This window comes from Podarcis gaigeae (assembly GCF_964106915.1).
Source record: "Podarcis gaigeae genome assembly, chromosome: 13".
In the NCBI taxonomy this organism is placed as follows: Eukaryota; Metazoa; Chordata; class Lepidosauria; order Squamata; family Lacertidae; genus Podarcis; species Podarcis gaigeae.
The window spans coordinates 28,632,908-28,656,059 of NC_139689.1; the positions used below are offsets into that span (position 1 = coordinate 28,632,908).

Below are 23,152 nucleotides of genomic sequence, written 5' to 3' on the forward strand. Positions count from 1 at the left end.
ATACAAGCCTTCGGACAGGGTCGGCCCAACAAAGGAGGCAGAGTGAAGCAGCAGCCTCAGGCAGCATTTGCTGAGGAGGGTGTGTGTGGCCAGAGCTATGAGTGCCATGTGATCTGCCTTATGTCCCCTACATTATCCTGCTGCCCTCAAGTGCTGAAGAAGTATACTTTTACCAGTATTGGAGTAAGATAAAACTGTCAGTCCAATTGGCTTCTGTGCATGCCTTGGGGGAGGTGCCATCTTGCCCTTCGCCTCAGGCAGCAAAACGCCTTGAGCTGGCCCTGCCTTCGGACATGGTACATTCTAATCTGCTGTTCTTACCTTCACTCGTATTGGCTTCTGAATTATATCTGACACCAAAACAGTCTAAGATCCTCTGCCAACCTCTTCCCTAATCCAAGCGCCATTAGTGCGATCGGGAGGAAGAAAAGAGAAAGGCTGCTCACCTTGGGGGAGGATATCTTGATATAGACGATAATTGGCGCTAATGAGGTCTTGGACAGTTGAGCTGGGTGGTTGATGGTGTCTGCATCCAGGGCTACCAGCTGCAGGGTGCGGGCCAGCTCAAAGATGCGCTCGATCTCACTCTGCACTTCAGCTATTGAGGCAGAGGGCAAGCGGCAGGGAAAGGAAGACATGGTCAACATCGCTATGCAAAGAAACTGCAGCACCATTCATACCTCCCTTTTGCTATTCCAGATCCTGTTTAGCATTAAAGGCTCTACTTCTGCAGCCTGCGCAGACTTCGCCATAATTCATTATTCTCACTTGCAGGTTAAGACCCTACAGGTTGTAGCATGTATGCAAAATGTTGCACTTGTAACAAAAAATATGCAGGTCAACTCTTCTGTCCCCGAGGACAGAAAACCATTCCTTGGGCTCCTGAATAGTCAACAGTCAGCCCCGTCCACAGATCTGTGTTTGAATCGTGGCAGAACTATGGCAAAGCAAGGGGAGGTGGTGGTCGCAAGATTTTGGGCATGGTTAAAAGGGAGGCAAATTTCCAGGCCTGGAGAATGCATTCCGTTCCCCTGTGCAAGAGCCAATGAAATGAACAGGAACTGCGAAGCACCCATTCATTTCAAGGGGGATTGCGTAGGAAAACATCCCCATGGGTTGTTCCTTAGTGAAAGTATATGTGTGTGTGTTGTGCAGATGCCATTTTGATTTTCTACTTCAGGCATGTGTAAAGTGGCTGGTTGGCACACAAAAATCTCCTTGCTCTGCCCTCCCCAAAAAGATTGCCTGCAGGTACTTTGGGTGCTACTTTGGGCTGTCCACTAGCTGCTCTGCATGTGGGATGCTGGATATGGGATTCGTATGGCTGCCCAGGAGCATCTTGTGTTCTTGGGGATGTGGCCCTGTAGGTCCCAGCATGAGTTCCATTGTGGCGTAGTGGTCAGACTGGAGAGACCAAGATTCAAATCCCTTGGGCCAGTCCCTTTCTCTTTCAGTCTTGCCTAGTGTCTTGCCTACCTCACAGGACAGTTGTGAGGATCAGAAGGGAGAGAACTACGTGCACCACCTTGAGGAAAGATAAACAATAAGTTCCTTTCAACGGACTGTGCTGAGTGCCCCTCACTTTTTCTTCAGTAAGAAACCATGCAATAAATTGCAAAGTTTAGTTACCTTCACGTTAAAAGTGGGGCATGATCCAGTCAAAGCCCAGAATTTTGAATATCTCATGGGTTCCAATGAGGAGCCGATTTGTGATTTAGGCTGCCATCCTATACTTGCATACCTGGGAGTAAGTCCCACTGAACTCAATAGGTCTTGCCTTCCAAGTAGAGATGTATAGAACGGCCCTGTAGTTCTCTTCTCGTTAACATCAATGGGCTCTGAGATTGCTTAGCTAAATTTCTTAACTAGGCTGTACCGGAACAAAAAATAGTCCCCTCTCCTTTTTCAGTCCCTGAGCAATTTCCCCCAGCAAGAAACGTTATTTACTTATTTTCATTTCTAATATTCCGATTCACACACCCCAGCCTCCAGCCCCAACAGCAACTCCACATTTTAAGTTCAGGTTAAAAAAATACAGTACTCTGGTAAAGAGTCTAGCAATTGAAAAGATAGTGAGAACGCTAATAGTGACTCACCATTTTTTCACTTCCCAAACACGAGGGCGAATTTCAAAACAAACAAAAAAAAAAACTTATCGCTTTTGGGCGAAGCCAAAGCGTAGGTGAGCTTTTGTTCTGTGTTTTTGAAATTCCCCATCCCCCCTCCTCTCCCAGAAGGAAAAGCTGTTTTCGATCTTTTTTTCCATTTCAACATCTTTCCCATTCTGCGGAGGGGGAAGTTAAAGCAAGTTAAATTTGCACTGGGGGGGGGGGAGGCAACCGAGAGCTTGCGGGGGCTAAAGGTTACGTACCCAAGACATCTGTATCAGGAGCAGAGAAAGGAAGAGGAGGCACAGACACAGGGGAAAGAAAATTGTGGGAAGCGGGGGAGGAGGGGAAAAAAAAAAGAGAAGAGTGAGTTGGATTTGTTGGGGAGCAGTAAAAAAGAAAAAAGAATTCCCAAAGTCTGATGCCATAGCAGGGGGGACTGAAAACAGAGAAGGCGGCTAAGGTATTAATTAAGGAGCATCCTGTTCCCCCTCATCCTTGCCCCATGCACGGAGGTAGGTTTAGACAAGATGGCAACATATCCCACGATGAACTCGAATGCGGACAACACTTCTGACACCGGAACCTGGACTTTTGGGAACAGTTTCCACACTATGCATTATGATGCGGGGGTGGGGTGGGGGGAGAGACTCTCACAAGCACACCCAAGTGTGTCCCTCTCCAACTTAGGATACAGATATTTCATGATACGGAAACAGCCCTGGTGCCCAGCTCAACAAGATCACGGAGGTCTTTCTTCTAATGGGGTAGTTTTGTTGGTCCCACCTGCCCCTGAGATCTGTCTGTCAGGGGCATAGCATGGGTTGCCGGCACGCAGGGTGAGGCAAGTGTTGGGCCGCCCTGGTGGACTCTGAAGCTGCCAGTCCCTTCTCTGGCCAGTGTCTAACCAAGGGAGTCTCCAGCAGTGCTTCCCCACCTTCCTCTTCCTTCCTCCTCGGTGGCTGGCTGGCTGGTCTTTACCACTGCTGGCTGGTCTTTACCAAGAGGCAAGTATTTAAGTATGACAGGTGCTCCCTGTGGAACTCCTTGCCAATAGAGGTTTGGCTGGAGCAGTGTCTTCTAAAAACAGTGTTATTCAGGCGGGCTTTTCAAACCTGACGTTCCCTGCCAACCATCTCTTACTGATGTGGTTGACGCGCACAGCGCTGCGTACACCTCCTTGTGGTATTTTATAACACAGTGTGGCTTACAAATACATACATATATAAATAAGTTCGTGATCGGGTAAGGGGAGTTCTGCCAGGGACAGGGAGAGAAGGGGCATTGCCGCAAAGTTTTATGGGAAACCCAGAGGCATCCAGGAAAAGTAGCTCCTGGCTGATACAGATCAGAGGAAAGGCAGGTTAAGAAAAGCTTTTGAAAACGGGTGCCGTGCAAGGTGTTAGGTGCCATGCAATCACAAAGGCAAAGTCACCCTTTTTGCCTCCCTCTTCCCACGCGGGAAAGGCCTTGGGAGAAAATGTGAAGAGATGGCAAAGAGCCAAGCTTTTCTCCCAAGGTCTCAGCGCAGCCTTACCCAGGCTAGAGCGGGTGCTGGACCGTTCGATGATGGTGTGTTTGCTGGGGTTATTGAGGACCGAGCGCTTGGCCAAGGAGATATCAGCTGTCACACGTGTGATAGATATTCTGTGAAAGACAGGAGTAGAGGCTCAGGGGGGCAAAGATCATTCCCTGCAGGCATCCCTGATTACCAGGACTGTTTGATCCTTGTCGCTGTGCTACAACACAGGGAGTCCTAACTTCCTACAGTACTAGTGAAAGCTTAATCCCTGAAAACCTCAGGTTTTTACGGGTGCTTCCTCTCTGTCAAGCATTTATTCCAATTTGCTTGTGGGTAGGTTAGATGACACTGCATCAAAGCAAGTGTCATCCCACACTGTGCAGTGTGCAGTGCATTCCCCCCTCACTTTCCTTATCACAGCATATCTGATCTTTTGGGAAGGTGGGGTTGTGGCACGAGACCTCCCAAACAACTATAATTGCTCAGCCTGAATTTGAGGGTGTGTGACTGAATCCCACCTGAAAATAGCAACAGTCTGGAAGTGCCCTACAACTTCATGAACTAGGAAAACAGCTTTTTTGTTTTTGTTTTTAAGGCAATTGGATCTAGCTGTGTATTCACAAAAACTGGAGCACCTTAGCAAAAGTTTCTGGTCTTCGTGTCCAGGAAGTAGGGAAGAAGCATTTGGAAACGGACCAATGGTAATGGGGACGGCATAAAACTTATTGTGGGGGGCAGAAAATCTGCCCTCCCTTCCATTTCCTGTGGTCTTCATTCAGGTTCCCCCTATGCTAACTCCAGCGCCAGGATCTTGATACAAGGATCATAGAACAAATGGAAGACATCAGATCCCCACCCGTCCCCAAGGCATCTGCTCACACCTGCCATCGAATCGGCGTTTCAGGAAATCAAACAAAGCTTTCTGCATCATGTCCGTCACCTGGGAAGGTAAAGGGGGTTGGGATTGGGCAGAAAGACAGAGAAGAGGAGGAGGAGGAGAAGAAAAGTCAGAAAGCGAAAGAGTCACATGCATAAACGTGGGTGGGGAAGAAATCAGGGGGCATCTTGCTTGTGCTAGTTCTTGGTAAAGGCTCATCAAAATGGAGACCCACTCCCAAGCTTCCCTACCTATTTCCACCACTTCAGACTCGTAGGTGCTAAAGTCACAGCTGGATGCCCACCCATTGGCAGAGAGATCCAGAGGATTACTAAGAACAGAGTGAGGAGCCAATCAATGAGAGGGCACTGGTGGCCGAGATAGGAGGGATGACCTGTAGGAGGTAAGCTCAAAGGAACAGAATTGGGAGGAGCCACAGCAACTCAGGACATGTCAGTCCTGTTGCCAGGCAGATATCCTAGACAGGGCTTGAATGATGGACAGGGAGATGAGTACACATGCCAATCTATGGCAGCCCTCCAGGCTCCCCTTGCCCAAGTCTCTTGGAAAGCAACATGGCCCCTCAGCCCTACTTTCTATGCATGCCCTAACTCTCTCCCCATGAACTCTCTAAATGCCTCACCTCATACCCTTTCAAGGATGGGCCTACAAGAATGATGGGCCGCATGGAAGGAACCACGTCATACGGTGGCACATGCTCCGCCTGGGAAGAAATGAGAGAGAAGAAGACATTAGACTTGCTCCAGATCCAGGCTACATCAGCGCTGCAGGCACCACTTTTTTTGGAAGCCTAGCAATTTCAGCGATTCTTCTAAAGGGGGGGACAGCAGCTTCATTTTGTGGGCATGGGGGAGGAAAGCTGAGTTGTGGGTGGCAGGAAGAAGGGTTGCTGAGGGATCTCAGCCTTCCAGATCCGACACCAACACTAGCCTGGACATTCAAGATGGACCTAACAGAAGAAGACCTTCATGCAGCTGCAACCAAGGTTTGCTTTTGAGCTTACCTTAAAGAAATAGGGGCCTGTATCTGGCGGGGGCGGGGGGGGAGCAAATCTCTCACACAGACTTTGGGGTTTCATGGTCAGCTTCCTCACAGTTGCCAACTTCGCTGGGGAAAAGCCCGCTGGGATTAGGCAGGGCCCACAGGGAGCCGCCACCACTGTCATCTCATCTGATCATTTCGTAAGCTTACTTACCGATTTCTGCTTCTGCTTGGCTATGTCCAGTGATCGCCATTAATGGGCGGGGTGGGGGCACAGGGGAGGGGAAAGGAGAGACAGGCAAGAGAAAACAAACAAGGCATGCGTGTTACTGACAGCTCACTCCAGCGGAAGCACAGGCAAGGCACAAGAGAGAGAGAAAAGTAGTGCTGAGAAAAGCAGAAAGGTGGCGGCTTTTCAGAGTTTGGGCAGGGAACAACCTTGCCTTGATTTAGAATTGTGTCCTTTTCCTCCATGCTATCCTGGCCCACCCTGGTGGACAGACGTGGCTCATGGTGGCATGCCCATGAACCTCTCAAAACCCAAATGACACATTGGCCAGAGCCACCGCGGGCAACATGACTGGCCTGGTGGCTCCTATTGCCATCGCAGGGAGCTGCCAGGAAGGAGGCACTTTTCAGGGAAGAAGTGTGCTGGAGAGAGGCCCTAGTACTTTTGCAGCCAGCCACTCTACACTCAAAGCTCCCCTCCACCCAGACAAACTTCTTCCCATCCACCTGTATTTCAGATCCTTGCAACTCTGCGGAGGAAAGTTTCAGGCGTAAGGTGGCTGGCAGGGAAAGCACTCCTCTGCTGCAAAGCACCCTTGGGCTCCTAGTGTAAAATACAGTTCGGCCCTCTGGGGATTTCCATCTTGAACCCTGAGGTTGCTTAGCAACCAGCCTTCCTCTGGACAACTTCCTCCCACTATTTGATCCGCAAGGAGGAAAAGAAGGGCCTGTGGAGGCAAATGCCATACCGGGATGGAATTTACAGGGCAAGGGTGGGTCACCAGGAGGGATGCCCCTCTTATGTGAAAGCCACTGGAACATCCCATATTCATGCTTTCTTATGGGGCGCTGCAGTCCTACGTCCAAGCGAAGGGAAATGGCTTGACTATTTCACTCACTTCGCTCCCATGCTGGAACGTTCCATTGCTATAATTCCCACAGGTGAGTGGAATGGATTATAGAAGTGGAGCATTCCTAGTATCCACATATGGGAGGGACACATGGAACATACCACTTGCATGTTTTCCATGGGGTGGGGGATTGGGACCTGTGACTTTCAAGGGTTTACACTGGGAAAAAGAAATGGGAGAATCATAGAATTGTAGAGTTGGAAGGTCCAACCCAATGCAATGCAGGAATCCTGCCCACAGTCATTCCTGGATGAAGAGGATTACTAGAGCATTACATTATTATCCTTCCCAGGGGACGGAGGGATCACTGTTCAATTACTAGATTTCTCAGGATGCATAAGGCCAGGGGGAGAGGGGAAAGGAAGCACATTATATTGGACACATCTTCCACCAAAGCCCAAGTGAGGGTATGAGTTGGTTGCCAATGCATCTTTTAACTCATACAAGGATGGAGAATGTGTGATCACTGGAACATACCCTTCTGAAACACGCCTTTTGTATGCTCAGGCAGGTGACAAACACAATCACGTATACACTTTATAACCGTAGTACATGTTGGTCCTTTCCTCGTAATATGCAGCAAATCGGCTTGGAATGTGCATCCCCCCAGCTTATGCTCTCCGCCAATGGGAGATCAGGACCACAAACCCACTTCCAGAACATGCCACTCCTATCACCCCCATCATTTGCACAAAAGCGCTCGATCTCTGGGCAGAAACAAGCCTACACACACAGGCAGGCATACTTAGGATGGCACAGCAAGCAGGTGCGAGGCAAGAGGGGGCACCATTACCTTCTTAAAGAAGGGGCGGCGCTTGGTGGTGGAGGGGGGCGTGGTGACGCTGCTAACACTAGTCTTGGGGGTTCGGTGGTTCTCCTCGGTGACCTCCTCCTCCTCCTCTAAGTCAAGGGCGTCTGGGTCATAAGCTAAGTTAGTCATGTCCAAGGTACCTGGGAGGAGGATGGAGGGTGAGGAAGGAAGGAGATAAAAGGTAGGGGAGGAAAGGGGGGAAAAAAACAGGGGGGAAATGCAACAACAACAACAACAACCAAAGAATGAAAAGCACTAATGGAATAAGACGAGAAAAACAAATGAGGAGGAACAACCAGAAACAAAAGAAATAAACTGATTCGTGTATCCAGAAGAGGAACATAAATAAATAAATGGAATGGAATGGAATGGAATGGAAAACTCCAAATTTCCACAGTATATGAGCATACGGGGGAGAAGGAGGTAGCAATTAGGCAATGAGAAGCCTGTTAGGACAGAATTTAGGCCTTGTCTGTACACAGATTAAAGTGGTAGAGCCCTGAACTGATGGTGTGGATTGTACCGCTTCAGACTGTAGATGTGGGGATCCTGTGTTTTGTTTTTGAAAATCCTCCCAAGTTAAAAAATATTTCCTTGCAACAGTGGGGGGGGGGGAGGAACTAGCACAGCAGGGAGCAGGCTGGACCGGAACCTCCTCTCCCCGCTGCATTAGTTTTTGATCAGCAAGGAGATTTTTTTAAAAAAAAGTGGGAGAGGATTTAAATAGGGCATCCACACCTACAGGATGAACTGGAAGAGTCTGACACGACCACCTCTTTCTGTTGCAGGTGCAGGTGAGCAATGCCCTTCAGATGCTTCAAACACTCCTCGTCCCACAGAAAGATGCCAAAGTATCCATCTGGGATGATGGTGGCAGTTATGCCGTTCTCTGTTGGGCGTGAGTAGCCTTACCAGTGGCAGGCGGGGTGGGTCTCCGGGGGCCAGTCACCACATCTCCTAGGCTGGAGGTGGAGTTGTCTCCTGATTTACTGCAAGACAGAAGAGCCATTAAAGTGAGGCAGGGAAACAGGAAGAGGTTTTGGGGTGGGGAAGAGCTGTGGCAAGGGGGAAGAGCCTCTGAGTCCAAGCTCAGCACCTTTTCACTTGCAAAAAAAGTAAACTTCTGTATCCCAGTAAGGCTTCATAGTCCTTGGATGTACATCCATCACCATGGCATTCTGCCCCATTAAAACAATGGACTTGCACTACAGATCTACGCTCCAGTTTCAGATTAGCTCAACTGTCAAGTGTCCCATCCCTTAGACACTACACAGAATGAATTGGCATTAGCCATGGGGACTACAAGAATGAAATAGGCTTGAACTGGTGTAAATTGCATGGAGGCTAAGGCAGAGTTGGCCTCCCATTTGTCTTCAACGGACAGACAAGGCTAGGTCAAGGATCAGGCATCCACTTAGAGAGACTTCCACATGGATTTCAAGATCCACATTTTGCAGTCAGGGTCAGGGTGTGTTAGACTAGTGGGATGCGTGTCCATTTCATTTTAGTTTTACTCTGGAGAGCACGTTTCAGAAAATAGCCACAGGCCTCTGGAGGAAAGATGGTCCGGAATTGGCAGACATCTATTCACTCCAACACAAAACCTCTTAAGGTCAGTGTAGATAAAGTCCTCGGAATTCTTCTGTTTTGATGAAAGCAAGTTGCTAGCTCTCTTGATTGTGGAGGAAGGTTGGCTATGCAAGGACGGTGCCTGGGAGCTGCAGTTTGTTAAGGGTGCTGAGAGTTGTTAGGAGGCCTCCATTTCCTCTCCCAGATCTACAGTTCCCAGAGCACCCTGAGAAGAGGAACTGATTAATAAATCTGTGCAAACTGTAGCTCTGGAAGTGGAATAAAGGGGCCTTCCAACTCTCTGCACCCTTCACAAACCACGGCTCCCAGAATAATTGGGGGGGGGGGGAATCCATGACTGTTTAAAGTGGTTTCCCAGTGCTGTAAATGTATGGTGTGAATGTGGCCTAAAGTCCATCCTGGCAGGTATTGCCAAGCATGCCTGGTAGAAGCCAAGGAGCTTTTTAGGAAGAGGGTTTTTCAGCCCTGCCACAAGACAGCCTTTCCCTGAAGATGGCAAGGGTAGAATGCCGGACCTTCTATGCAGAGGATTCTGGGTGGCTCAGCAGCCTCCTCCTCCTGCATCCCACTTCATCCCAACCCACCTGGAGCTGAGTCGATGCTGCCTCATCTTTTGCTCCTGTAGCATCCGCATGTTCTCCAGCTTGACGGGGCTGGGGATGAAGCCGACCTCGCAGCCTTCTTTGACCAGGCGTCCGATCCACCAGTCATTGTTGTATTTCTGGAGTGCAGGGGGCAAAACATCCAAAGCGTGAGACACCCGAAGCGGGCATGGAGAGATGAGGCTGTAGCTTGTGGGTGTGCATGTGTGAGTGGGTGGACCGCCAGCTTGCCCCAGCAGATCACCCCTCACTGTCGCTTGCACATTTGGACCCCATGCAGAGAAGGGAGATGCTCATGAGAGCCTCTCACAGCCCCTTTCTTGCCCAGCTGCTGCACAAGTTAAAGAGTAATGGGGTGGGGGACAGGAGACCAGGGTCCTGTGTGACACATTGTACCTCTTTGATATGAAGGAAGTCTTTGGGTTCAAAGGAAATAGACAGGCCTTGGACCGGCACATCGTCATTGGGAGATGGATTGTAGCCCACGTTCGTTCTCACAGCAAATGCCACTGGTTTGGTCTGCGAAACGAAAATACAGAAGCATTTTAGCAAAGCAGGGGGGAAACCGGTGAATTGTGCCCCATCAAAAGCCTTTTTCCAACAAAGAAAAAGTGACTTGCTTAATTTATTTCCAGGTACAACCCCCCCCCCCATGCACTTTTCTGCCTTTTTAACGAATCAGTAAAGGGGAAAACACCCTTCTTTATCTAAGTAAGGGGAGAGAGGCATCAATCAATGTGTTCTTCTTAACCCTTCTGGCTATGAAGAAACACTTTCAAGTCAATGGGCCAATGCATGCCTATATTGACGCATCTGTACCCAGAAGAGTGACTGAATGAAATCGCCAGAAGTTCGAAACTGGGGCTCCAATGCTCAGAATAGCACCTCGTCCTTCCTGATGGCTTCGCAGAAGCACCAGCCATGATTCAAAATAGCAACATATAAAGCTCAGTGGGACAGCTTCTGCTTTGCATTCAGAAGGTCATAGAATCATAGAATTGTCGAGTTGGAAGGGATCCCAAGGGTCATCTAGTCCAACCCCCTGCAATGCAGCCCCAGGTTCAACCCCCAGCATTTCCAAGCAGGCCTGGAGAGTCGCTGCCAGCCTGTGTCAGCATCACAGAGCAAAATGGACCATTGGTCTGACTCAGTATAAGGCAGCTTCCTACATTCCTAATGATGCAAAACAAAGAGGAAAAGCCACACCAATGTCCAAGGTAGGCCGGGGGCCTTTCCCCCCTGGAATTTTATGCTCTGCTTATCTCACTGTCAAGGAGAAGGAGGTGGGAAAGCAAGCAGCCACTCCTGGCATGAATTCCACCCTAAGCAGCAAGGCAGAGTTGCCCCCCCCCCAACCCCAGGCCCCACAGTTAACCCGAGCCTAGTCAACAGATAGCTATGAGACCTGCTGATGAAAGCAAAGGATGAGACTTGCTGGCTGAAAGCCCAGAGTCAGAGAGCTGGGGATGTTCTGGGTGCCAGCCAGTCCCTCCCAGATCATCCTGGCAGCAAGGAGTTTGGACCAGATCCCAGTGGTCAAAACACCTCAGGCATCCTAATTGTGAGGGCTGCTGCGGCAACAGACTGCGCCAAGAGCCAGTAAAGAAAGGGGGGGAGAGAGAATTGGGAGGCTTAATTAGCTAATTGCATCCGTCAAAGGCCCAGGGCTGTCGTGAAAGCGGGAATTGCTGCTCCAGGGAAGGGAAGGGTGGCTTGTGTGATTAGGGCAGAAATGGCAGGACCTCCCCACCACCACTTTCCCTGCTGGCCCAGGCAAGTGGGAAATGCTGGGAAGACCAGCTGCGAATCCCCACAAGGTTGAAATACTGCACAGGGGATGGCCCCCTTACACTGGCCACTCACCCACCCCACTTTGGGATTCTGCCTTCCTTCCCTAAAGGCAAAGGTAAAGGACCCCTGACCATTAGGTCCAGTCATGACAGACTTTGGGGTTTCGGCGCTCATCTCGCTTTACTGGCCGAGGGAGCTGGTGTACAGCTTCCGGGTCACGTGGCCAGCATGACTAAGCCGCTTCTGGAGAACCAGAGCAGCGCACGGAAACGCCGTTTACCTTCCCGCCAGAGCGGTACCTATTTATCTACTTGCACTTCATGCTTTCGAACTGCTAGGTGGGCAGGAGCAGGGACCAAGCAATGGGAGCTCACCCCGTCACGGGGATTCGAACTGCCGACCTTCTGATCGGCAAGTCCTAGGCTCTGTGGTTTAACCCACAGTGCCACCCGTGTCCTTCCCTATGACACTTTAAATAACCAGATCCCAACAATCCCCTTCCCACAACCAGGGGACAAACCCGAGAGTCTCTGCTCTCATACTCTGTTTGGATTTCAATCGATAAATCCTGGCCCTTTCTTAAAGATGTAGGAACAGCCCAAAATGTGCTATGTGCACTCTGTTTTAACTAGGCAGAGGTCTCCAACGTGGCACCTGGCACAACGTGGTATTTGTTGGCATCCAAAGGGCCTCCTCCTCCCTCCTGAAATGAGGCCTGAAAGAAGCATAGAATAGGCTGCAGTGGATGCTTGGTTTGGGGTATATGTGTTTGTGGGGAGGCACTTATAACAATTCCTTTGATTTGCAAACTCCCTCTTGCTTCCCATTCTTCAATAACCCATCCACATATCTCTCCCAGATCCAAAGATTAAGGCCCCACATCTTGGCTTCCAGTTCGTGTTTTAAGTGAAGACTTGATGGATGAATGGATTTTCTTGAGCTGCCTCTGGGTAATATTCTGCGGTTGTGGCACCTGCTGCAGAAACATGCAACCTTAGGAAGGCAAGCCAGAGCAAGACACCTGTAGGGTACATAACAGAGTGTGCTGAAAGGAGGACTGGGGCCCTGCCTACCCGCAGCGGAGCCCCCTGGCTTTTGTGGCATTGCTTCCTGAGGCCAGTTCGCTTCAATCGAGAGCACGACTCAAGCTTCCTCTTCCCTCTTCTGCCTCCTGGAGTGATAAAACATTACCATGCCCATTAGCCAAATGAATTTGTGGGTGCCTGGCCAGCCTGTGATTTATGGGCATCGATGGGCTTGAGCCAGTTGTGAAGAACATGGTGAGAAAGTAGCTATGTGGCAGTCTGAAAGCCAGAATAGTATGGTGGTTGGAGTTGTAGCCTAGTGCCAAAAACACATGGGTTCAAATCTTCACTCAGCCATGATGTTCAATGGGCCAGTCACCATCTCTTGACACCACAAGCTTGTTGTCAGGAAAAAACAGAGGAAGATACCATTTACAAAGTTAGCCCATTGGTTCCCCAAGTTCAGTATTGCTCACCAGTGACCCTCCAGGTTTCAGGCATAAGTCCTTCTCAGCCCTGCCTGCAGATACCTAGAACTGAATCTAGGAGTTTCTGCATGCCAGCCATAGACCAGATGTCCCTCGGGATCCCTTCCAACTCTATGATTCCCACTTGACCCACTGAGTCACAGCCCTTCCCACATTTAGTGTAGGATAAGAGGGGAAGAACCACAAACACTGCCCTGAGCTCCTTGGAGAGAAGATGGGATATTGAACACAGTAAAACAAAATTTAAAAACAGAAGTCTCCTTGGGACCATCAGAATGCCATTCATCAAAACAAGCTGACGTTTGCCTGGAATGCTCTGTTCTCAGTTGTACCTATGGAAAAAGGTGCCACCCATGTGACACACTGGAGTTTCTGCAGAAACAGAAAGCTGGAATGGGCAAGAGAATGACGAACAAATAAACAGAGGGAGGAAGTAGCAGGTTCCAGCAGAATCCCACGTTGCATGCCTTGCTTGGTCCTGTCACATGCAAGATACACAACAGAGACTGACGTCTCTGATTGCTAGACTAAGCATATTTTAGCCATTTGAATGCTTCATTTGACCAAAGTGATTTTGTGCAACTTGGATTGCCCATTTTAACGCATGCCGGCTATTGTGTCATAATATTAACACGCTCTACTTCATGATCTCCATTACCTGGCATCCATTTTTCACTCCTGGCATTGACCCATCTGCTCTTCTGCACGAGTGGAGAGCGGGACCCAGAGACTCTCGAAGGAGGGGGCAAGGGGTGCCTTTATGTATAGCTCCCCCCCTTGCTCACATGACCCACTTAAAGAGCACGTGCATAACTTCAAAATCATTTTCAATCCAGTTCTGCTGTTTGGTGTCCAAGTGGCATCCATAACACACAGCTTCATTCGCCAGCTCTGGCTGGTGATCCAGCTGCCACCCGAGAGAGAGAGAGAGATTGCTTCTGGCTGCAGTAATCCATGTTCTAACAGCATCCAAGCTGGACCACTATAATGCACACTGCATGGGCTTGACTATGGAGAGGATTTGGAAATTTTAACTGATAATAGAATAACCAAGGCCATTCACTGAGTCTAGAGCCTATCACACCACTGTGAAAGAGCAGCACTAGCTGCCAGCTTGTTCCTGTGCACCATTCAAATGGATAGTGTGATTTGAAGCTTTTAGAATGAGGTTGGGGAGCCTGTGGCCCAAGGTGGCCCTTGGCCTAATTTCATGCAGGTAGTAGGAGCCTAAGGAATAGAAGGCGGGAGCTGCGGATGATGAGAAGAAAGCTGAAATAGATGCAGCAATGGAAGGACGAAAGAGAAACTTCTGTAAGAATTCATGTAGATCTCTAGAAAAAAGAATTATCTGTCCTTCTCCTTGCAACTTGGTGGATGGGGGAGGAAGAGGGGGCAGGAAAGGAGAGGCTCTGTCCACTTTAGGTTTTGGCTCTGGCCCTACTCACTGCTGGCTCCAGCTCCTCCCACTGCTGGCATTGCATCCAGAATACAGAATCCGTATCCAGAATCCTTAGCTCAATAATCCCTTTAGCATTTTGATGGAAGCTCTCCTGCAGGGATATTTTGCTGCCAGGGGCTCAGAGGTAGAGGCCTCCCGAGTTCAAAAGCACAGAGGCAGACAGCCAACTAGTCGAAGCAAAATATGGAGCAACTGAAATCAATTTGTAGCCCTGGTTTGTGTGTGCAGGAACACTTAGCCCAAAAGTCAGTTAACTGATCCCACTGAGGCTTCCATAAGCCGGCTGGGCATCGTTGTGTTTAATGTTTCCCTCCCTTAAATTGCAAGGATTGGTAACAGCCAGCTTGTTTAATTAACGTAAAGCAGTGTGGGCAAGAGTCAGCATTACGAAACTAGCCTTAACACATCGTACACCGGCTGTGACCACCCATGGAAGGGACATGTCCCTGGAGAACATCGGTAAAGGAGGCCAACTATGCTGTAGGTGTGGCAGGAAGCTACAGGAAGAAACAACCCACAGAAACAAAGCAAAAATTAAAATGAGGGAGGGTGGCAGAGTGGAAGGATGGAAGACCTGAAGTCTACAGAGGCAGCAAGACCACCCACTGCTGAGTCAGGCAGGGTCGCATCCATGGCATTCCCTCCTAGCAGGTGCAGGCTGTGATGGGTTGTTTCCTTAGTAGGGACAAAGCACACCCCCTACATTCCTCTCTCATGTGCTGGAGGATAGGCCATCGGGATAAGCTGCTCCCCACAGACTCTCACATGGATCTCAATGGGACTCTGCTCTTGAATCAGATCTTGATGCCAGATAGCTTTCCCCAGCAGGCTGCATTACGAAAACCATCTCCCCCACCCTACCCTGCAATTTCTCTAGGATGCTTGAAGTTACTTTACCTTTGCCTTCTCCAGCTGTGCTAGGGCTTGGCGTTCTGCCTCCTTGCGCAGGGCCTCACGATCTTCCTCCAACGACACATCGGAATCAGAGGGCCGACTGGTGTAGGACTCAGCAGAACCCTAAAGGGAGGAGGAGAAAAGAAGGGTGGTGATGGGGTGGGTTAGGCTAGGAGACAGGAAGCTGCCTTATACCAAGTCAAACCATCGGTCCATCTAGTGCAGTCCACTCTGACTGGCAGTGGCTCTCCAGGGTTTCAAAAGCAGGTGTCTGTCCTAGTCCTACCCAAAGATGCTGTGGGTTGAACCTTCTACATGCAAAGCAGATGCTCCGCCGCTGGAAATCAGCAAGGACTCTGCCTCCCGGGTCCTTAAGGCAAGGCCTTTGTTAACCAAGCAGGTATAAGCAGATGCTGGCAGCCTGTGCTTCCTCCCCATCTCTTGTCTCACACCTGAGCCAGCAACCTCATCTGCCTGCTGGTTAGGCCTCTGGAAAGCATTCCGCTGCATCCTGGCATTGCATCCTGTCATTCCTGGGCAGCATAAGCAGCCCAGCCAGAGACACCGTTCGTAGGGGAATGAATCCCATCTGCTGCCTTCAAACTAGAGAGTACCTACTGCTGTCGAGCCATAAGGCTGGCGAGGTTGTTTGCCTTTGGAATCTGAGCTTAGTCTACACCCAGAACATTGGACAGCACTCGTTAATTTAGTCATGCTGACTACAGTGTTTCTAACATTCTTCTTCTGCGCTGGACAAAGGGCGCAGGAAGTTGCTGACCAGATGCGACATCAACAAGGGACAGCTAGGGATGAAGTCTACATCCAGATGGAAAACAGAAGGATGTGTACCATCGCTAACAACACACAGGGTCTAGCCTTAGGGCAAGTCCTATACACTGGTCTCACAGAAAGGCAGCAAATTGTTAGTTACCTAACAATTAACTAATTGCTCGTGGGGTTTTCTTCCTCAGGTGCCAAAATAACTGGCCTTGGGCACAATGAAGCTTGGTTGAAAAGGGGTTGTCAACATTTGTTCTTCTGTTTCAGGCAACACAATAACTTTCTATTTATTTCTTTTAACTTATGGTATAAAACATGGAAAGAGAATACTGTACTGAGTTAGCTCTGCAAGACTAGGAGCGATTCAGAGAGATTTCAGTTATGTTTATTTGTATCCGTCACAAAATTAAAATTGAACAGTATGGAAATAACTAACACAGGAGATTTTACCTCGCACCCAAATAGAACTACAACACAGGCCAGCTTAAAATGATGGGATTTCCTTGACAGATCACAACAGGACCAGCTGAAGGGGAAAAATGTCCTTCTTTAACAAATATTAAAACAAAATAAATGTATTTGTGCCAACCTGAATAAAATTATGTAAAACCTAAATTAATAAATTAAAGCATAAAAGCACATAACTGAATAAAAGCAGACTAAGGATAATTCTTGGATGTTCTTAGGCATTTGCCTATTTTATATGGTCTCTTGGCACAGGAGGTTTCTGTATCATGGAATATATATTTTTCTGTAAGAAGGCAGATTTTTTAATATATTTTAAATAAGCCACACCTTCACCCAAAAATAAATTTGTGGGTGGTATACATGAAAATTTAAAATCTATAAACACAAACTAGAACATAACACCACAATGTAACTGAGTAATTAATGTTTCTGAGAGTTCAGTGTGTGTGTGTGTGTGTGTTGGTGAATCTGCCTGATTTAAACCAGTCAGCCAGGCTTCTAATAATGTGGAATGGTAGTATAGGGAATTGCATAGACTCGAAAGTAGTTTTTAAAAGCAATTTAAATGAAACTTGAACAAAATCACAAAAAGCCACAGGTTGGAGGATGACAAGTGGTACCACGTTGCCTAAGAAAGCATGTTTTGTGTGTGGGTGGTTGGGTGTATACATATACTGGCAAATAAAATAAAAAATACTATAATGCTCTCTTATCATAAAAGTATTTGATAGGATTCTTGCTTCTCTTTCCAGCCTGGTCCTTCACATGCTTACCTAGAGGTTAATCCCACAGGGTTTACTGGGCCTTATTTCCAAGTAAGAGCACACAAACCTTAAACTTTATTAATTAAACAGGTGATTTTCTCGACAGTTACTGAATCCTGGCATACCCTTTCCCAAGTGAGGACACCACACATAGTCCCCTCATATGTAGCTATAACCAAATTTTGGTTGTTTCTTCACAAAGTTATCCTCTGCCTTCTTAACAAACCAATAAAAAAGGCCTAAACTGAATTGTTGTGGGATTTTTCTGTTCATCTGTGACCTGCCATCGCTCTTGATTATTTTCTTTTGAAAGAGACACTTTCTTCCTGTGAATGGCTCATTAAGGCTCAAAATGAGACGGGCCTTCTTACCCTTTTTCTGAAGAGAGGTAGCTTGACTGGGGTGAGAGTGAGGGGCTGAAATGTCACTGTTAATTAGCAAGCCCCCCTATGAGGCTAGGAGAGGGAAAGTAGGCTCACTGCAAGGACTAAGCTGGACTCTTAAGGGGGCCAGAACTCCACAGGCAGCTGTCAATCAATGTGGAAGGAAAGGATGGAGGGGGCTCACTTCCACCCCATTCTATGCAGACAACTTCTTGAGAACAAAAGCCAAATCTACTGGCGTCTCTCCAATAGAAGTGGATTGCTTTTTTAAATATGTGTTGAACTCCAGGGGGATACAATCTATTTAATTATCTGCAATTGATCTCCTTCCCTGTACCTCCTTGCTCCGAAAGATGCAAACACAAAACAGGTCCTCACCAAATGCAGTCATGACAGAATAAGAGGCACAACCCAAATGCACATCACAGCGCTCCCCCCCAAACAAAAAGAGAAACTATGCTGTTGAGAAGGTGGAGCAGATTTACAAATAAGGGAAGTTTCCAGGAATGCAAGTGAGACCAGAGAATGGGCATCACTACAAATTGCAAAGTTGCAAGGAGAGGAATCATAGCAGCCTGCAAAGATGGCACTTGCTAGCAAAGAGCAACAACAGCTTTGGGGAGAGATGGCTGAAGCTCCAAAGAGTACCTCCTAACCCAAAACCAGCTAGCCGTGGGTTGTCCTGAGCAAAACATAGCTGCAAGCTTCTTACCTGAACACACACACTCTCTGGTCTCCTAAATGCCCACAACTTAACTTTTTGCCCTCCAGTTCCACTCCAAAATTGGGAAGCCCGTGTAGTGGTAGCTTCTCTGAGCTTGACATGTTGAGGTTACTTAAAGAGAGAGGGGGGAGTCTGCACACACAGAATGCACAAGATCCCAGATCGCACCTCAAGTGTAGCAACCTCAGCCTGATGTTCACCAACACCTGGAATTAAGGAGGAGGTGGGGTTGCAATAGATTTACCCAAACTCCTTTCCCCTACAATAAAACCCTGAATATTCTTTACATAAATGACAGGGTTTTAGGAATCTACATAATCTTCTGTAGTGATTGTGCCTAGACAGAAACCTGGAAACATCCCTACTAATGAAACACAGACACACACCACACAAAGATGTGAAGAATGCTGCAAAACTTTTCCTGACAAAACCAATATTTGGGAAAAGATGGACATCCCCACAGTACAAATGAAGAGACCTGCCAGAGTGGCAGTCAAGGACTGCCAATCCCCCCCCCCCCGCCCCCCATTATACGGTTTTGGTCAGGGCTTCCAGTTAATCCCCACAGAAGGAATTTGGGACCAGGATGTCACGTTATCCTCTTTTTAGGATTTATCTAGGGGAGGAGAACGTTATTTGAAAAGAGAGAAGGGTGGAAAGGAAGAGTTGAGATTCAGAGAGCAAACGGGATTCAGAGTGGAAGGTGCACATAAAAGAATGAGAAAACCATGGTGCTAATGAGAGGAGACTCTCCCCCGAGCAACAGGCAGACATAGATAGTGCGGGGAAGGACCCAAATCAGCCAGGATGCATTACTCACCGCTTCTGAATCATCATCCAGCTCGTACAAGGACATCCTGCCAGGTGGCGGCCCTAATAAGGTGAGGGACACCAGGAGCACCTCCACAATTGGGCAAAGAGGAGGTCGGAGGATGGGGAAGCTCAACACTTCCAGGAACACAGAGGCTGAAGGTGCCTAAGAGCCAAGGATATCCACCCCCCACCACCCTGCCTGCCACACTTTTGGAAAAAGAGAGAGAGAAGAAAGGAAAACCTGGTTGAGAGGCTTGCTGGTTTGGTAGCTTAGCCTCCTGTGCTACAGGCAGGAGATGGAAAGAGCCAAGAGATGGTGACGTGCCTCTGAGATGCAATTGGCTTACTCATTTATGTGTCATTTATTAGCAAAGCTGGTGTGTGGCCAGGGCTGTGTGTGTGTGCGCGTGCGTGCGTGCGTGCATGCATGCGTGCATGCCTGGTCTCACTCTTTAAGAACGTAGAAATTTTCAGAGTGGGTCCTGTGGTGGAAATGTTTTAGAGCACATTGGAACTTGGGTTGTTTCAATGAGAAACAGGTCTGTTTACACAAACCATTGTTTCACGTTAATAACTCCAGTCTCTGTCTTGCCAAATTAAAAAGCAGCCTTGCATGCTTGTGGTTTTCTGGATCACAAGCACTGGGTCTTTCTAAAAGAACAAGGTTCTACAGCCATACCTTTAAAGCACATCAGAAGCACATTTCCCTCCAAAGAATTCTAGCTTACCCTTCGGAGTGTTACAATTCCCAGCAAACTTTAACCAACTGCAGTGCCCAGAATTCTTTGAAGGAAAGAATGTTTTTGCTTTGAATGTGTTTTAAAGGTAACAGGGTGTGCACGCAACCTAGATCTCAGACTTTCAAATAAGTAAAAACGTGAAGGTAGAGTTCAAAGAACCCTGAGACCTCAGGGGACCTAAATGGCACTAAATGACCTCTGGGGACTTAACTGGCCAGGAAGCAAGATGTGTCTGATCTAAATGATCTTCACCCATGTTTGCAAGAGCTGAGCACTCTGCATTCAGATATGACACTGCACTCCAACCAAATTGGTTTGTGAACAGTGTACTGGAGTAAGACTGGTACAAGGATTTCGTGGCCAAATATCAAGGAGTTCTTCCTGCGCAGTCTCACAATCCTAGTTCCCCAAACCGTGTACCAATGCATCTCACTTGCAATCTAATGTCAAAATGGAAAAGTTGCTGTGCTGACCCAGAAGAAAATGCAGTACAGTATCTTTATTAGGCCAGCCCATTTTGTGATATTTTGGTTTGCCTAATCAAAGCGTTGCCCTAATGTGGATTTTGGGGTGTTAAAGTAGTTACTTTATAACCAAAAGTTACCGTTTCCAAAACATCCATGTGATGCACCTTCACTTAAGTATTTCAGATCTCTTTTCCATTCTATCTCAAGGCAGGTTACATTATACACCCAACCTTATTTTATCCTCAGAACAATCCCTGACAGTGCATGACTTCCCAGAAACCAGCCTGCAAGTCTCAAAGCTGGAACAGGAATTTGAACTTGGACCTCCTGCTTCCAAACACTCTGAACGCTAACTGCCCCGGTGGATTCTCTTGCCCTCCAAAGCCCCATTGCCCAGACCAATCTCCGCATCAAATGTTCTAATCAAAAAGCCCATCCTTTCCACATTCACACTACTACTCCAACTCCTGGCATATTTTACTTCCAATATTATGCAATTAAATAAAAGAACACAAGCATCTTAAAACCAAATGGAGTTTGCTACATTTGCATAACACATTCCAGGAGCAGAGTTTCTGTCTTGGGTTTGTTTTTTAAAAAGAACACCCTGAACATCTTATATCTATTTCACGCAAGATACTAAACTGGCTTTCAGCTGTCTGTGTCATATGGGCCTGCTGTTAAAACAGGACAGAACGTGGGGGGGGGGGAAAGAATACACATTGCCACCATTTTGTCTGTTACAAATATTCTTACTTGGAAGCAGATTTAAAGCTGCAATCCTATGCCCCCTTCCATGGGCATAAGCCACACCAAACTCAGCATATTTCTGAGTAGATATGGCTCGCCAGCTGCAGCTCCGTCACGCAGGCCACGTGACCCAGAAGTGTCTCCGGACAGCGCTGGCCCCCGGCCTCTTAAGTGAGATGGGAGCACAACCCTAGAGTTGGACACGACTGGCCCGTACAGGCAGGGGTACATTTACCTTTATGTCCAGGATGGTGCCATGAGCCTCACATGCAAAAACTGTCAAAGCGAACATTGACTATTCAGCAGCTCAGCAGAGATGAGGGTGAGTGAGCACTAATATACGCAGGGAGGCATTTTATATTAAGTCACACCATGGGCCATTGAGTTCTATATTGTCTTGTAATGAATAGCAGGGGCTCTCCGGGGTTTCAGTCTTTCCCAACCCCACCTGGAAATGCTGGGGATTGAACCTGGGACCCTTTGCTTGCAAAGCATTTGCTCTGCCAATGAGGTCTATGTCCCCCTCTCAGTACAAATTATACATCTTTTCTTCAACACACACCATATTGTGGCACAGCATGCAAGTATTACATCCTGCCTGCCTACACTCACAGCCTTCTCCCCCTCCACTTCACATGCCAATTGAAACTCGTTGATCCTAATTCTACTTGGAATAGGAGAAAGGATAAGCCCCTATCACTTAAGCCAGACCCTCCAAGTGTCCCTGTTTTCCAGGGATGTCCCTGATTTAGAGAAGGCATCCCAGTTTCTGATTTGATCCCTGAATCTCCCGCTTTTCCTTAGGATGTCCCGATTTTCAATGGATAAATGTTGGAGGGTATGGAGTTATCCAACCCCTGAGCCGTCTGAAGGCAATACTGTATAGGGAAGCTTTTTTAAAATGTTTAATATTTTATTATGTTTTTATATATGTTGGAAGCTGCTCAGAGTGTTGGGGCAACCCAATAAGATGTGTGGGGTAAAAATAGTAAAATTATCCTTATGGAATGGGATGTCCCTATTTTCATTGGAGAATTGTTAGAGGGTCTGCTTAAGCACCACCACCCCTGCCTCCCCAAGCACCAGACATCCTCTTTAGCAAAAAGAGGCGCATCTAGGTCTGGATAGGCTTTTCTGTGAATTACAAAGAGCTCTGGCTGTGGGTTGCCAGATATACTGGAGTTTGAGCATTGGAGACAATACAGCCATTTTTACACTCTTCCAGAGCACATGTCAGAATTAATGAATAATGTCCCTCTGTGTGGTCAAAACCACCAGATAATGAATGGATTAGGAAAAGGAACAGTGATAGGTATATCACTGGGAAGGGGAAACAAAGAGTCTATAACATTTTGTTCCAGGGATCAATAAATCCAAAATTGCCACAATTCCCTGTTGCTCTACTCACAACTGCTGACGTTGATTCTTTGTCACCACAACAGATATAATAAAAGTGCGTTCAAATAACAGAGCAGATTTCCTCTCCGCCCAGCCCATTTTGCCCTGCTAAACTACACATACAAGAAAGGTGATTTCATACACATCTTCCAGCTCTCAAACAGTACCACTTTCAGGGCTGAAACGTTTTAGGAGAGATCCCAAAGTTCGTAAATCTAAGCAGGGGTTGGTAACAGCCTGCCAATCAAATAAGTACAGTTGGAAGAAATATGAACATCAAAAATACATTTGGGACAGACCAGCAGCTAATCCACATCAAAATAAAAAGATCCACTGTACCAACCACGGCAATACGTTAGAGCTGTAAGGGGAGATTTGCAGAAGGGCTTTAATATCCTTGCAAGGGACTGGGGCAGGAGGTGGGTTTCCTGGGCAATGGAGTGGGCAGAAGATGGGCTCACTAGGGAACAGAGTATAGAGAATTGGGGGAGGGTGCAGTGAGTAGGGGAAGAAGTGCCAGATTAACAGGTTTTCTAGCACAGTGGGATGGAAGACCC

General features: G+C 47.8%; 1 protein-coding gene across 7 annotated transcripts in view; it reads right to left on the reverse strand.

Annotated features, from left to right (window-relative positions):
- The window catches only part of CACNB1 (calcium voltage-gated channel auxiliary subunit beta 1), a 46,918-nt gene that overhangs the window by 9,746 nt on the left and 14,020 nt on the right, over positions 1 to 23,152 (reverse strand). For 4 of the 7 annotated variants that reach the window (XM_083708514.1, XM_083708519.1, XM_083708513.1 and 1 more), the window contains 9 exons: positions 15,312 to 15,431; positions 10,048 to 10,170; positions 9,634 to 9,770; positions 8,372 to 8,448; positions 7,442 to 7,599; positions 5,151 to 5,231; positions 4,512 to 4,570; positions 3,646 to 3,755; positions 447 to 598 (listed from right to left, as the gene is read on the reverse strand). In XM_083708514.1, the coding sequence (XP_083564640.1) occupies positions 447 to 598; positions 3,646 to 3,755; positions 4,512 to 4,570; positions 5,151 to 5,231; positions 7,442 to 7,599; positions 8,372 to 8,448; positions 9,634 to 9,770; positions 10,048 to 10,170; positions 15,312 to 15,431 (1,017 nt within the window). Of the gene's footprint in view, positions 1 to 446; positions 599 to 3,645; positions 3,756 to 4,511; positions 4,571 to 5,150; positions 5,232 to 5,723; positions 5,744 to 7,441; positions 7,600 to 8,371; positions 8,449 to 9,633; positions 9,771 to 10,047; positions 10,171 to 15,311; positions 15,432 to 19,247; positions 19,411 to 23,152 lie in introns of those variants that run through there. The other 3 variants (XM_083708518.1, XM_083708515.1, XM_083708517.1) reach the window with 2 other exon arrangements.